The sequence below is a fragment of the Syngnathus floridae genome, chromosome 1 (genome assembly GCF_059516105.1).
Source record: "Syngnathus floridae isolate MCC-2025c chromosome 1, RoL_Sflo_1.0, whole genome shotgun sequence".
Lineage (NCBI taxonomy): Eukaryota > Metazoa > Chordata > Actinopteri > Syngnathiformes > Syngnathidae > Syngnathus > Syngnathus floridae.
In genome coordinates this window covers 18,460,309-18,474,623 of record NC_142413.1, presented here as the reverse complement: position 1 = coordinate 18,474,623, position 14,315 = coordinate 18,460,309, and the positions used below count along the sequence as shown (strand labels likewise).

General features: G+C 38.9%; 1 protein-coding gene across 2 annotated transcripts in view; it reads right to left on the bottom strand.

The window, feature by feature from the left end:
• spock1 (SPARC (osteonectin), cwcv and kazal like domains proteoglycan 1) overlaps positions 1-6,630 on the bottom strand; it is a 62,820-nt gene extending 56,190 nt beyond the window's left edge. The window contains exons 1-2 of one of the 2 annotated variants that reach the window (XM_088381529.1): positions 6,472-6,630; positions 5,890-6,027 (exon numbers count right to left, since the gene is read on the bottom strand). In XM_088381529.1, the coding sequence (XP_088237655.1) occupies positions 5,890-6,024 (135 nt within the window). In that variant the 5' untranslated portion in view covers positions 6,025-6,027; positions 6,472-6,630. The remainder of the gene's footprint in view (positions 1-5,889; positions 6,028-6,471) is intronic. The other variant, XM_088381536.1, reaches the window with a different exon arrangement.
• Positions 6,631-14,315: the final 7,685 nt, after the last annotated feature.

Sequence of the window (14,315 nt, the reverse complement as noted above, 5' to 3'; positions counted from 1 at the left end):
GGTGATAACAGCAAGTTGAAGCAAAACTCAGTCCAACGAAGCGCTGCATACTAATTTGACTAAAGTCCCTGCAGCAATCCTCATAAAAAAATAAAGTCGTGATTGTGACCAAGTGGATATTATGTTGGCAGTGGCAACAAAGTAGCTGTGATTTGGCCAATTAGCCCAAATGTAGAGAGCAAACAAGGGTTTTAGAAACTTCACTACGTACGCAGTTTCCACAAACATAAAATGAAACACTAACAATCCTAAAGAAGAGAGCGAGAGAAAGAGACTGACTGCGATGGAACACTTCAGCTCGTATATAAATAATAATGCTCATATGTTATATCTATAATGTACAATACCTCCACTGTCGCTTAGCTGAATGGGGCAAGACAGTTATATGAATGTCTGAATCTGGTACCAAACATTTTGATGGTATTTTTCAGGTGTTTTTAGAGTGGGGAGACTACATCAGCATGAGCACTTCAAATAATGCCAATAGTCACAACCATCTACGATCTTCAACAACCTTTTCACTCTTTATACAATATACAGTGTAGCAAGTAAAACACTGAACACTATGTACAGTATAATTCTTTTCATAAAATTTTGACCAAACATCAACAAACACTATTTTTTCAAAGACTACACCTAGCTTTCTGTGAGTCACTCAATTAAATTGATATATTTTTACATTTTAAGGATTATCTATGTACATGTCCGTATACAGACATAATTTTGACAAGCTTCTGATGCAAGATAGAAAATGAGACCAAGCAAAAAAAAATGTAAAGCATACCATTAACGTAACCAACAAAATGTACAAACTGTGTTTTTAAAAATCTTTGCTAGAGGTTAGAAAATATAAACAACCAAAATAATGTGGTTACCAGGGCTCCACACTGACCCAAGATGCCTCACTTTGCTCCTAAAGTTTTAGACTGCAAATTGAGAAAGTATATTTTTCATCTACTTTCAATGGCGCCCAGTAGATCATTTTTTATTATTATTACTATTCTTGAATACTTCTTGCTACCGACAAACTTCTGCTCCATATGGCATTTCATTTATTAGTTACATAGTGAAAACCTAGAGGGAACATTTACTCCAAGTCCACTATGTGTAGTATGCCCCTAAATTTTTTACATGTGCCTATAAATGTTAAGGTTAGGAGCCACTGTGCTCCGAGTGAAACATTTTAATTAAAATTAAAAACAATAAAATTGTCTGGAGGCCTGCTGTTACACACCCTCATAATAACTGGGATTGTGTCCAAAATATACAAATTACACTCAAAATCAAGACAAATTGGAGTCAGAAGACACTTGCCACCATTTAAACAGTTCAACTGTTTTAGTAGGCTTTTCCAGACTTGTTTTCTTTCTTTGTAACAGAAGCCAGTTTTTGTACTAAAACTAATTGCTATTTCAAAGTGTTCATAATTTCTTCTACTTTGTGTAAGGCCTCTGTTCCAGCTAAGGGAAAAGTCTCATTTTTATATTTGACAAAAAAGCCAGCATTTTGTGTCAACTTTTTAAAGCCACAGTATGTGACTTTGTTTGATATGTTGCTCCAACTGCAATTTTCAACTGATTTTCTCTTCTGTCTTACAGATGATGGGGGAAGAATCGTGAAAACATGATGGACTTGACATCACTGTCACAGACCTCTCGATTCAATCAAGAAGCACCTATTCTCCATGATGTTATTCTTTGTGTAGTTATACTGCTTGTCCAATGCATCGCTCATCGGTATTCATTGACTGCAATGGGAGTTATACCTTTAAATGTACTTAGGTTCAAAATGAAACTGGGGAAGGAAGATGAAATTAGAATTTGAGCAGAAGATAAAGAGCTTAAAGCAAACATTTTTGAACCGTAAATGCAAATAAAGTCTCTCTATATTTAGATTATTTTCCACTACATTGCAGCGGGACTATGTAGAAAATAAATAACCGCACAAATTAATAAAAGCAGATTTTTTTTTAAGCTAAACCACCTAGCTCTGCCTATTTCGGTAAGTCCCCTGCCAACAAATGGACACTCATGCATATGCAGGGAGGGACCAAGTAGCTCATCAGCAGGGATGTAGAGTGGAACATGGCAGGCAGGGCAGAGCAGAAAAGGGGGAGAAACAGGGGAGGGCAGGGCAGATAGGAACGAGACAGTGTCATGGTTGAGGAAGCAAGGGGTCATTCTCTGCTCCAAAGACATGACGGAAAATGTGAAAACGAAAGGCACAGAGGAAGTAATCTGGAGTTCATGACTTCTAGAGAAATGAGCGGAGGATGAAATAGGGCTGATTGACGCACATCAAGAAAGATATGAAATTATTCCTGTAAATGTCAGAATGACAAACATAAGGAGTTTTAAAATGAAAACAACTTGATGACGAAGTAATAACAAACTACTATTGTATTTGTGTGGAAAAAGTATTGATTCTCTAGTGCACAATGATGTCACTGTAAACCATTCTGAAAAGAGAAATTAATTTTAATAATTGATTAATAAATAGCCAAATGTGCAATTGAAGTGCATACCATCGACAATAGATTGGCCTTCGGTAATTGGAGTCACTCTAGTACTTGAGCAGAATACAAAGACACAGGAACGGGATTGAAATAATGCTAAGTGAGCTGGTTTAAAATGTAACATTCTTCAGCTAATCCATGCTAATCCATGCTGCCGTTAGTAATCGTTAATAATATTTTGTATTTAATCACGAGACATTTGCAAACGTCTGCTTTTACTTTGTAAACCAATAACCGCATCAGTAATTAAATCAGTTTCAAACTGTTTGGTGAGTGCATTAGTCCCTCTTGTGTGATTTTGTTTAATTATAAAGTTATTTTATCACTAAACAATACCAAGGAAACAGTAAATGGAGGAAAATAGTTTTCTTTTATGCATCTATCTATCTATCTATCTATCTATCTATCTATCTATCTATCTATCTATCTATCTATCTATCTATCTATCTATCTTGTTAACTCTGCTGAGTAAATTCAGACATCTCACAGTTCAGTGAATCCAATAGACACATACATATGCTAAAACATATAAGTACAGTACATAAATACGATTGACAACATAAGGCAGACAGACAGTAAACTAGAGGCATTGATATTCAGTAATAGTATTGAATTGCAGCCCTCTGAAGCATCATCAAATTGAGAGGTATTGAGAGATAAATGCAAAACTATCTTGAACAGCCATTCAGGGAAGTATAAAATAATAGCCCGTTGATCATGTAAGAGTAGTGTAGTGCAAGCCCTTGAAATTATGTCTAAAGGGTTTGCACACATGCGATGGTGTACTGGTTAGCACGTCCGTCTCACAGTTAGGAGGGTGTGGGTTTGATTCCACCTCCGACCCTCCATGTGTGGAGTTTGCATGTTCTCCCCGTGCCCGCGTGGGTTTTCTCCGGGCACTCCGGTTTCCTCCCAAATCCCCAAAACATGCTTGGTAGGTCGATTGAGCACTCCAAATTGCCCCTAGGTGTGAGTGCGAGTGTGGATTGTTGTTCATCCCTGTGTGATTCGCTTGCAACCAGTTCAGGGTGTCCCCCGCCTACTGCCCGATGACCGCTGGGATAGGCTTCAGCACACCTCCGACCCCGAGGGGACTAAGCGGTACAGAAAATGGATGGATGGGTTTGCACACATGCAGCCTTGTGGATGAATGACAAGCACGCCTGCCTCACAGTTCTGAGAATGAAGATGGAATTCGGGTTTCCTTTATGGAGTTTGTATGTTGTCCCCTGCTTGCTAAGGTCGCCCCAGGAATTCTTGTTTCCTCTCACATTCCAAAAACATGCATGTGACGGTCATTGAGGACTCCAAATTGTCACTGAGCATGATTGTGAGTGTGAACAGTTGTTTTGCGATAGGCTGGTGACCAGTTTGGGATTCACTCCGCCTCTCGCCCCAAATCAGCTGGGACAGGCTCTAGTACACTCTAACCCTCGTGAGAATAAGCGTTGTAGAATAAGAATGGATGGGTTTGCACGCTTGCATGTTAATCATCAAAATGTAGTGAGCTAGCTAGGATATTTAAAGCGTGTACTTTGTCTTCTGTGGAGAACAAGTTGAGATTGCAGTCCATGCATTTTGACCATTACATTTGCACTGGAATTAAACCGCACCACTTCTTGTTGCTAAGCCATAAATTGTCTACCTTTTAGAAAGACCTAACTGCTCCTCAACACAAATGGTCTCTTTTTACGGGGCTGTCTTTTTGTCAAAAGAACACAAGGCACCGCGATAGAGGTTTCCTTTATGCACGGAGAAGGCAACACAAAATGATACACAGGTAAGCATGTCTGCTTCTGCTGTATGTGGTGTGTCGAACCATAACATAAACAGGTCACAGCTTTTCACATCTTTTATACACTATCCCCACCGTTACTACCCTCCACCCTCCGCAGACAGTTTGCAGATCATTAATTTCAGTCACATATTTAGAGCATTTAAATACACACACACACATACACGCCATAAGTGAAAGGCTCCTCAATGAACGTAAGACAAAGTCTCATCCTCACATCACAGCTCAACTGGATGAGGACGAACAGCTCTAATAAGGCCAAAGGTAGCTTACGCTTTGCTGAAATCTCTTGAGAAAAAGGTAGCAGGCTGTATGCTGTTACTACTGAAGCATCATGCATAATAAGGCAAGACATTATTCTGCTGACACCAATGATTGCACAGCTGGTAAGACTGGTAAGAGGGTTTCCATTATTATAGCAGTCTGGGAATGTTGAATTAAAAAAATAAATGGCGTTCATTTATTGGTTAAAGCTTATAAATGACAGAATGCAATTGTACACCTATCCTTGCATTTGTTGCCATGAAGAGTCAATATCTGCTAACGTTAGTTTTTCAGATTTTTATATGAATGCTTAAAGCTGCTTATTGGCACTCCTAGTCGAAGATATGTTAACTCAAACTCAAACAAAGACGTGTTGTATGATACCGTATTGGCCCGAATATAAGACGGTGTTTTTTGCATTGAAATAAGACTGAAAAAGTGGGGGTCGTCTTACATTCGGGGTCTGCACCCCGACATTGCACCCATTCACAACGCTAGATGGCGCCAGATATCGCTAAAGCGAATGCTAAACTTAACTCCCCAGGCCAAAGTGAACCCCTGTCACGAAGAAGAAAAACAAAAATAGCAGTAGCACGAAGAAGAAAATTATAAAATAGCGGTAAGAAAGAAAAGAGAAAGAAATAAGAGAAGAAATAACAGAAAATGGAGAAGCATAGCGACAATCTAGAAAAAAGTGGGTCTCTCGAATATATTGTTATAATCATTTGTTTCAGATGTACTGTAATTATTTTCTGTATAAAAAATAAATTTGGTGTTCAAAAAGTATTTTGTCAAACTTGAGTCTTGAAAAAGAGGGGGTCGTCTTATAATCAGGGTCATCTTATATTCGCGCCAATACGGTACTTGTGACTTCTGAAACTGTTCATTTTATAAACGTTTTACAGACAGGAACTAGAAATAAAAAAATTAGCAGCAAATTGCCATTAAGTGCAGGTAATTTCAAGCAAAAGAAAAAGTACAGGTAGTATCTGTGTTTGATTTCGGTGACTATACTCAAGAATTGAGCACTCTGGTATCGGTCTGAAAAGAAAGTGCTATTGTACATCCCTAACAAAAAGTCCAAGCGTGAAACTACATTGAAGTAGCGTTCTTTGATGCTGAAAAGTGTTGACCAAAGTCACACAAACAAGTTATCAGAGACTATCCTGCTGCTCTCTACAAGGTTGATGGTGCCTGATGGCACACATACAGTACAGGGTTTATGAAGGACATAGTGAGACGCACACAAACAACACACACACAATCTAATTACGTGTCCCTTTTGGTGAGATTTAGAGGCTCCCAAGAAACTCACATCTCTGTATCTGTTCCAGGATCTGTCCTTGGAGTGTTGGCCGACGGTACTCAGCCGCTTGTCGTTGGCGGTGCCAGACACCGCAGAGTGTGTGCTCAGCATTAGAGCCTCAACAGCGAGCAGATAGAAGAACATCTTCTGGAAACCAAAGGATTAAAGAAAAGGACATAATAAGATGCACTAAACTGGTGAGTGGTGACAAGGAGGGAGTTGAGCCCGATCGTTCAAGTAGGATACAACACTTTCCACACAAACACACGCACAGTGGCATATATCGCTCCAAATGGAACGCAGATGAAGCAAGCGCCGCTTATTTTGGGAGGATGGCGCGTGTCATCATATTTGTGCTCTCTTTTTAAATCGGATTACAAACACCGTAGAGTTGTGGTGTTAAAGCGATTAGCTCACCTTGCTCGGCTACTTTAGACTCCAAAGATTTTCTTCTTTTTTTTAAAACAATCTCTACAATTCATTCGCTTTTTTTCTATCGGCTTCTCTAAGCCCAAATCGAACAATGTGCGACTCTTCACTGTTGTTGGTATATTGAGCAAACAAAAGCCCGCAAAACAAAGCTTCACTTACCTGCGATCGTTCGGTGGTGTCACAATCCCAGCCCAGGTCGAAATAAGTCCAAGTTGCGACCGCACCTGTGCAATGCAAACACCTCGGTCTCACTGCAGGCTACAAGGAGAGTGACTGGACTTGCTGGAGGTTTCTCCTCCTGTAACAAGACACCGCCCCCCTCGCTCTCTCTCTGCTCGCTTTATAATTCTCTACCTACCTCTCTCCACCACTCTCTCTCGCTTTCTGCCCAACCCCCTTGGAGTGAAGCAGTGGCGCACAATGAATGGGGGCCCAAGGAAAACCCAGTCATGGGGCCCTTGTCATCTGCACTTATATACCGTATTGGCCCAAATATAAGACGACCCTGATTATAAGACAACCTCCTCTTTTTCAAGACTCAAGTTTGAAAAAAGACTTTTTGAACACCAAATTTAATTTTTATTCAGAAAATAATTACAGTACATCTGAAACAAATGATTATAACCATATATTGGAGAGAAAAAGCATGTTATTTTGCCTTATTCAAAAACTGTCTATCACATCTTAATATCTGAACATTTAAATATGTAAACTAAAGTGCAATCACATTAGTAAATGAATGGCTTCTGGTTTTTGAATTGTAAATAAACCTACTGTTTCTCCATTTTCTGTTATCGCTTCTCTTATTTTCTTCTCTTTTCTTTCTTACCGGTATATTTTATTTTTCTTCTTCGTGCTACCGCTATTTTTATTTTTCGTGACCGGGGTTGGCTTTGGCCTGGGGAGTTAAGTTCAGCATTAGTTTTAAATATATCTGGTGCCATCTAGCGTTGTGAATGGGTATATTGTCTAGACCCCGAATGTAAGATGACCCCCACTTTTTCAGTCTTATTTCAATGCAAAAAAACATTGTCTTATATTCGGGCCAATGCAGTAAATCCATTTTCGCTTAAAACAGTGCACTTTAACACGTTCTCATGCTTTGAAATCAGTTACAGTTATCTGACAGTTTCAGTTACAAGTCAGGTTGTTTCCTCTGCCCTGTGAGCAATATTTATCACAAAATAATTTTTAATTACTAAGAGTCTCATGTTATAAAACTCCTCGCAAGATGAATGCAGCCCCACTTTGTTACAGGCAACGTGCAAACCATGTCTTCGTTGATATATTCATATTTTTGGAGGCAACGGGACTAAAACGTAAGACGCAAGAGGTGCTTCGTTATGTTTTCTGAGTTATTGCCATATTTAGCTGAATTGAAATACAGCCGTGATTAATTATGACGCAAGACCTGAGCAACTGCAATGTTATTTTCAGTTGACGGCAAGTGGCAGAATAGCTGCCCCTGAAATGGATGAAAACAGGTGTATATTTCCTGTTTATGTCATATTCCACAAACAAAACATTAAACAGAACATGTTTTAAATATTTGAGGTGCACAGAACATATTATTGCAAAGAAAAATCGGGGGTGGACTTCCCCTTAAAGGTCAAAGGTTGCCCTTCTCATTAGGTCTTGTAGTAGAAATGTAAAAATATTTATTTCTATTAGCAAATCCATTGCTGTGCGACACATTCATGAATAGCTGCATTGAAAAAAAACATTTCTTTGTGTTTCTAAAAGTACATTTTTTTTGTCATGTCCTTTATTTTTTGTAAAAAAATGGACAGAAGAAAAAAGACCTCTCATTCTTCTCCACGGTATGCATGGCATTGATTTTTCAGCAGGAGGATTTTTTTCATGTTCACCCTAAAGTGTTGACACGATTTGCTCGCCATGATGTTCTGGTTGTCCAAACACAAATTTCAAATCAGTCATGCTCATCCTACCTTTTTCCACCAGCTAATCGTGTGAAAACTCTGAGTAGACAATTGTATAACAAAAGACAAATGGAAGCTGAGCCATAGAAGTAGGGCGCTTATTATTGGGGTATGCGTTTAAATATTTAATCTGTGGCTCTCTGATTTGACTCTCTGTGGGGGAACTGGCAACACTTCATCCTTTCTCTTTGACGCGCTTGGATTTGTGCTTCGCTGCGTCTGCTGACACAGACATGATGTGGGAGCAGACACAAGAGGCAACTTCTAGCTATGTGCTGAAGATGGAGTACGTTTAATTGACCATTTTGGGTGCACGGGGAGCCAGCAGTTGGGTACAACGGCTTATCTCATTAAGTTTCAAATCAAATGTTTTCTACGACATCACACTTCTCTTTTGAATTGATCTCTCTTTTGGAAAGCATTTGGTAGAAATGATGTGGTTGCAAATGGTGAAAAGATGGCTTTCCTGTCTCTATTGTAGTACCTCTCGTCTTGCTCTGGGAAACTTGTTATGCAAATTCAAAGGTTGTTTTTTATTGCATTTAGAAAAGAGCCAATGGTAAAATTGATGTGTCACCCGAAATACGCTTTGACCTTTTCATCGGTGAGGAACTAAAACCCTTTTTGGTATGAGATTGTTGTATTATTTCACATTGTTGCCTGCCGTGGATCCAAAGTATAAGTTAATAAAAAATCAAACAGGTGACACAGTTGAACAGACTGAAAATACTGTGGAGTTTCACATAATCACATTGACTCTTGTCATTTGATGGAAGGCAATAACATCTTGCTACAAGGGAATTATAACATTAAAGGAGGAGTGCATGTATGAACAGACAGACAATGATCTTAATCAACTGAATGCAAAGAACTGCAGAGGATTTAGACCCAAGTCTACCGGAAGTATATTGTATTACATATATCTTAAAATCATAGATTTGTTCGACTTACTTCCAGAGCATCTCTTGCATAGTTATGTGTAGCTAAGCATTTTTAAATGTAAAGTAGTAAAGGAAGTAAATTCACAGCTGTACTCTGTACAGTACACGATCTCACTTGTCAGATCACCTGAGAACAACTTTAATCATGAGCCTTCTTGTTATCTGCCTGCCAGTGCAAATCTGTTAACACTGTCTGCAGTAACCATGCATAAAGAAAAGCAAGTGTGAAACTCACCAGCAGATCACATCAATGTTAACATAGTAGATGTCGACTCTAATCAGTTCTTCATAGATGAATTCAATGACAGTGAATTAAAGGAATGCCACTAATGTCAAGCAAATGTTTTTTTTTTAAATATTGGAAATAAACACCTTGCAATTTGTAAACCTCGTGTGATGCATCACAGCCTTTCGAATGTGACGGTGCCGTGACAGTTCTGAAATTCATCCAGCATTGAGGTGTAATGATGCAAGCAAATGGTGCAGACTGGGAGCAGTCAGTGGGGCCGAAACACTACAATTTGTCACGTCACCTGACAAAACCCCAAGCTTATATTTTCTCTCTTGATCAGTGGAATAGACCTCATGAAAGTGGATAGGCTGGGGCAAATCAAACATATTTTTGGTTCATAAAATAAAATATACAAACAAGCCGCGAACCCTGTAAAGTTGTTTTCAGATACTATAACAACAACATTTTAAAACAATTCTGTATAGGCGATTCGCAGAAACGCTGTGACAATTCCAGCAGCAGTCTGATAACATATTCGGCTGTTGGCATTTTGTCGAGGATCTAAAGAGCCTTGAGTGTTTGTGGAGATATCCCAGAAGAGAAGGAAATAAAGCAGAGTAGTGTTCTAAACTCTAAATGGCACAGGGAGATGATCTTCTGAGACCAACTACCTGTTTGCAGAGAACATAATACAAATGTGCTGCAATGCAGGGTAAAGCGCTGAGGCTTTCCTGCAGGCTAGCTGTAAATATGTAGCATCCAAGGTCACCAAAGTTTTTTCACCCAGGCAATAAGATGGTCTTCTCTCCGGAGTTTGTCTCTGACAAACTGTAGTTGTAACTTTATGCTGTCTATACTCAGAAGACACGTAAATTAATGCACAGTGGTGTTTTTCGAAATACGACATGGTTTGGCCGATTTTGGCTTTGACTTGGAAGCAAAAAATTTAAATACGAGTGCAGTGAACGCAACTACACTTGCTTAACAACAATCAGCCGTTTGGAAGATAGGGAACTATTGTTTAAAAAAAAAAAGTTTACTGTCAACTTAATCTTCCAGCAAAGAGTGTGACTTTAAAACTTTGCATTCACTAGCTTAATGCGAACACATCATGCGAAACGCCATAAACAGGCTAACAAATAGCATCCGAATTTAGTGTTAGAACAATGGATTGAGCCGTAATTAAATGTGGCACTGTCAGTAGTAAAAATGTTAAAAACAGGACAGCATCTCTAAATCCGACATGATAGTTCACACTTTAATAGTATGACAAGGCTTAAGTGAAGCGTTTCGGTTGTCATAACGATAAGCAATAAAATATTTCAATAGTGTTTGGATTTGTGGATCAGACAACCGGGCAATAGGAGAGAAGTGAAAAGCTCGGGACTCTAAAGGATGGTTAGTTTTCAGGAAGAACCACAAACACAACAACAAAAAAAGACCAGTGTGACTGTCACACTAGTTGGGCCACCAGCTGCTGCCTCTGGGGAGAGGAAATTGATTACTCTTATCAAGTGTTTCTCAAAGGATAATAGAAGCAGCGGAAGCCAATTACGTTTTCAGGGAACAACTTTAAAAACTGGCTGATCCCTTATGTTTTACTATGTGTGAACTTTGCCACAAGCACCATGTGCTGAGATTAGCATTTGCAGTTTTGCATGTAATCACAGTATGTCAGGTGCAGTTTTTGGTACCTTATACATACATGTCAAGCAAACAGATCTTTCTGCCCACGTGAGTGCAGATACAGAAAGGTGAGAAGACTATGAATAGACCGGTTTAATACAGTCAGAGTGATGCCCCAAACCTCCGCTTTTCTTCCTGAGATAAATCACTCTTTCCTTCAAGCATCAGGCTCTGACAGCCACTGACAGCCAATTAAAAGACTTTTCCCAGTCAGCATGTATTTTCTTTCCATTACTTGGCACAGACTGGAATAATCACTGAAGAATTCATGATGAACGCTGTATCATACCAGCCAATCTGCAAAACAAATTCCTTGCATGCCTAATAAAAATGAATAAATATTGCAGCGAAGGAGCTTTTAACATTCAACCAGCACTTCTTGATGGTTTAAATTAACCAAGACACATGGTTTATTTAGCATGTAAAATAACATTATACTTTATTATATACATAACATCAAACATTTTCACATTCATGTAAAATATCAACACTGAATAATAATTGATAATATTCCACACAAAGAAAAAAAAATCCCCTATTGGGGTGGTCGGAAGTAGAAGATATTTTGCCGTTTAATTGCATTTTGCAGCAACAGTGAGGAAAGTGGGGGCCCTGGGGGGCAGGGAGGGGGGGATCCAAGTCAGGATGCAGGAGATGCTTTGTGGTGCCAAATCACACTTGAGCCCTGCAGCATACAGCTGCACCACACAGGAAACTCAATTGCCTCCACTCCGTGCCCGCAAGCGTGCGAGATTGATATTCTGGCACATTTCTGCTCATTTCAGCATATACTCTACGTATACAAGTTATACTAATATGATAAATAATCTGAATTCTGGTCAGATAATCAGATCTGTTTTTCTCAACATACAGAATACATGGCACCTAAACATATTAATTGAATTGTTAATTACTTAGCGTATATTTCTAGAGTACATATTGCACCAATCTCCGCTGGGTTTGAAGTTTTACAAATTCCTCAGAAACAAATACTTATACTGCCATCTTCTTATATTCTCTGCAGGTGGTCTTTTTTTTCCCCTTCCCATTAGTCTACGGCTGCAAGTTTGTTCATCTCATCTCTCCTTCCTCTGCTCTAAAGTTTACATAAATAAATTACCTCCACAGTTGCTTATTTACGCTCCTATACGCAGCCTGTTCCTCTCTTGGTCCCAGCAGTTTGAAATGAATAGCACCCCCCTGATGCAACAGTTTCGGAATGCAATTAAGGGCACGCACACTCAAGGTCCAAGTGCTGTATTGTGTGCTGAAGCCTGCTTTGCCCCAAACATGGATGAAAGTCAGCGCAAAGGAGAAAAACTCAGAACACTAATGCAAGTTTTCTAATGTGCCTTATTTCCAGTCACTGGGTGTCATCTAATCTGGCTGCACGCAATCGGCGGCATGCATCGATTATATGTCACATCTTCTTGTGCGTGCTTGTGCTCAGCAAGCTTAAAGCATCCTGTGCCAGAACCAAGGAAGTCAACCATGTCTGAGCAAGGTACAGAGAGCCAGTCAGTCAATTAAGACTATGTATGGAGAGAATGCTTGAACATGGTAAATTGCCAGTGAACATGTGGTCCTATTCTTTATCTAATGTGACATTTACAGGGTGTACATTTTGGAAGATTAACCAAAAACATATCACACAGTCAGTGTTGTACCTGAACGCATTCAATGAATGAAAGTTCATGAACTCATTCACATTTTGGACGAACGTGAACTGAACATAGCACATTTTTGCTTCGTGAACGTTTTTGTGATCGCGTTCATCCTTGGGCCTATGATTGATTTTGAACGGCAGTTCTTTTAGTTCAAGGATACAAGGTTTCTCTTCTTAGACTTCAAAATCAAACCACATTAAACACTCCATAAACAAGGATTAATTAGACGGGGAGAGATTTGGCAACACCGCCAGAAACCTCATCAAAATGCGACGTGTGCTTGGACAAGCGTTGAACCATGAATGAGATTGTTTTTTGTTGTTTTAGTCATGTATTTGGGCTTTGCACACTTTGCAGTTTTATGTCCCAAATTCTAAAATGTTCTGGGTTCTTTGGGCAAACAAGTTTAGAAATAATATACATAGTCACTAAAAATGCAAAGTTGGTTAAAGAAACCATAATTTTTGCTTTGCACATTTGTGCATCCTTTGTTTTCTACCTCAGTCTGGCACCGACAGCAGTTTGTGTTTGCACATTCTGGACCACAGTTATGTTTTTGTTTCAATTCATTAAAGAAAAAGACAATTCAAGAATTTTTCTCTTGTATTTGAGATTGTAGGGTGATAGCACTTCCCGGATACTAGTGTGAATGAAATGTGTGAAAACAATGATAAAATGCCAGTATGCCAGAGGGTAACAGCTCGCAGCAACTTAATTTTTTAATTGGGGAAAGATAAGATCTATATATTTTTTTAACCATAAACTTAGTTCATAAAATTTTAATTATGAACTATGAACCGAATTAGTTCATTTGTGATCTGAACTTTGAACTAGTTTGTGTAGAAAATGAACTTTCTCAATACTGCACACGGACAAAAAAAGAGATGAGTTCATAGAAGAACATGCAAAAGAATAAATGATTGCCTAAAAGGTAAAATGAGGATTTTGTTAAGTTTCACCCTGAACACATTTCTGTCACCCTTATTGTCTATGGAGAAAAAAAATGTTGAAATACTATGAAACCAGCAGCTTGCAACGAATTGTGGCGACCTTCAAGATTCCAATAATTTCATTTTAATACACACTGCTGCGATCAAGTCTGAGTCCATCACAATGTCAAAGAGTCCCAAAACAAGTAGCACCTGAACCTTGCGACTTTGAGAATATTTTGGACCAAGATATAATAAACAAGTGTTTGTAAAATCACAGAATTAATTAAGTTATATTTATGTCCATTCCAACTGTTGTTTAAGTAGAGAAAAGAAGGAGACGAATGCTTGACAAACAAAGAGAAAATACATAAATAGATCCTGGCTCGGTGAAGAGAGGAGTCTAGGAGGATTTGTTATGCTCTATGAATTATCTATGGATTAGCCAGATTTGGAAGCAGTGATAAACCCTACCTGGGGCGCTGGCTTAGATACTCCCTATTCTCTCCCTGCTTATTGGGAAAATAATTTATCAAACAAATATGCACACAAGCTGTGAAATCCCATCCAGCTCCTTCTGTTACTATATAAGAATTTAATTAGAAAGT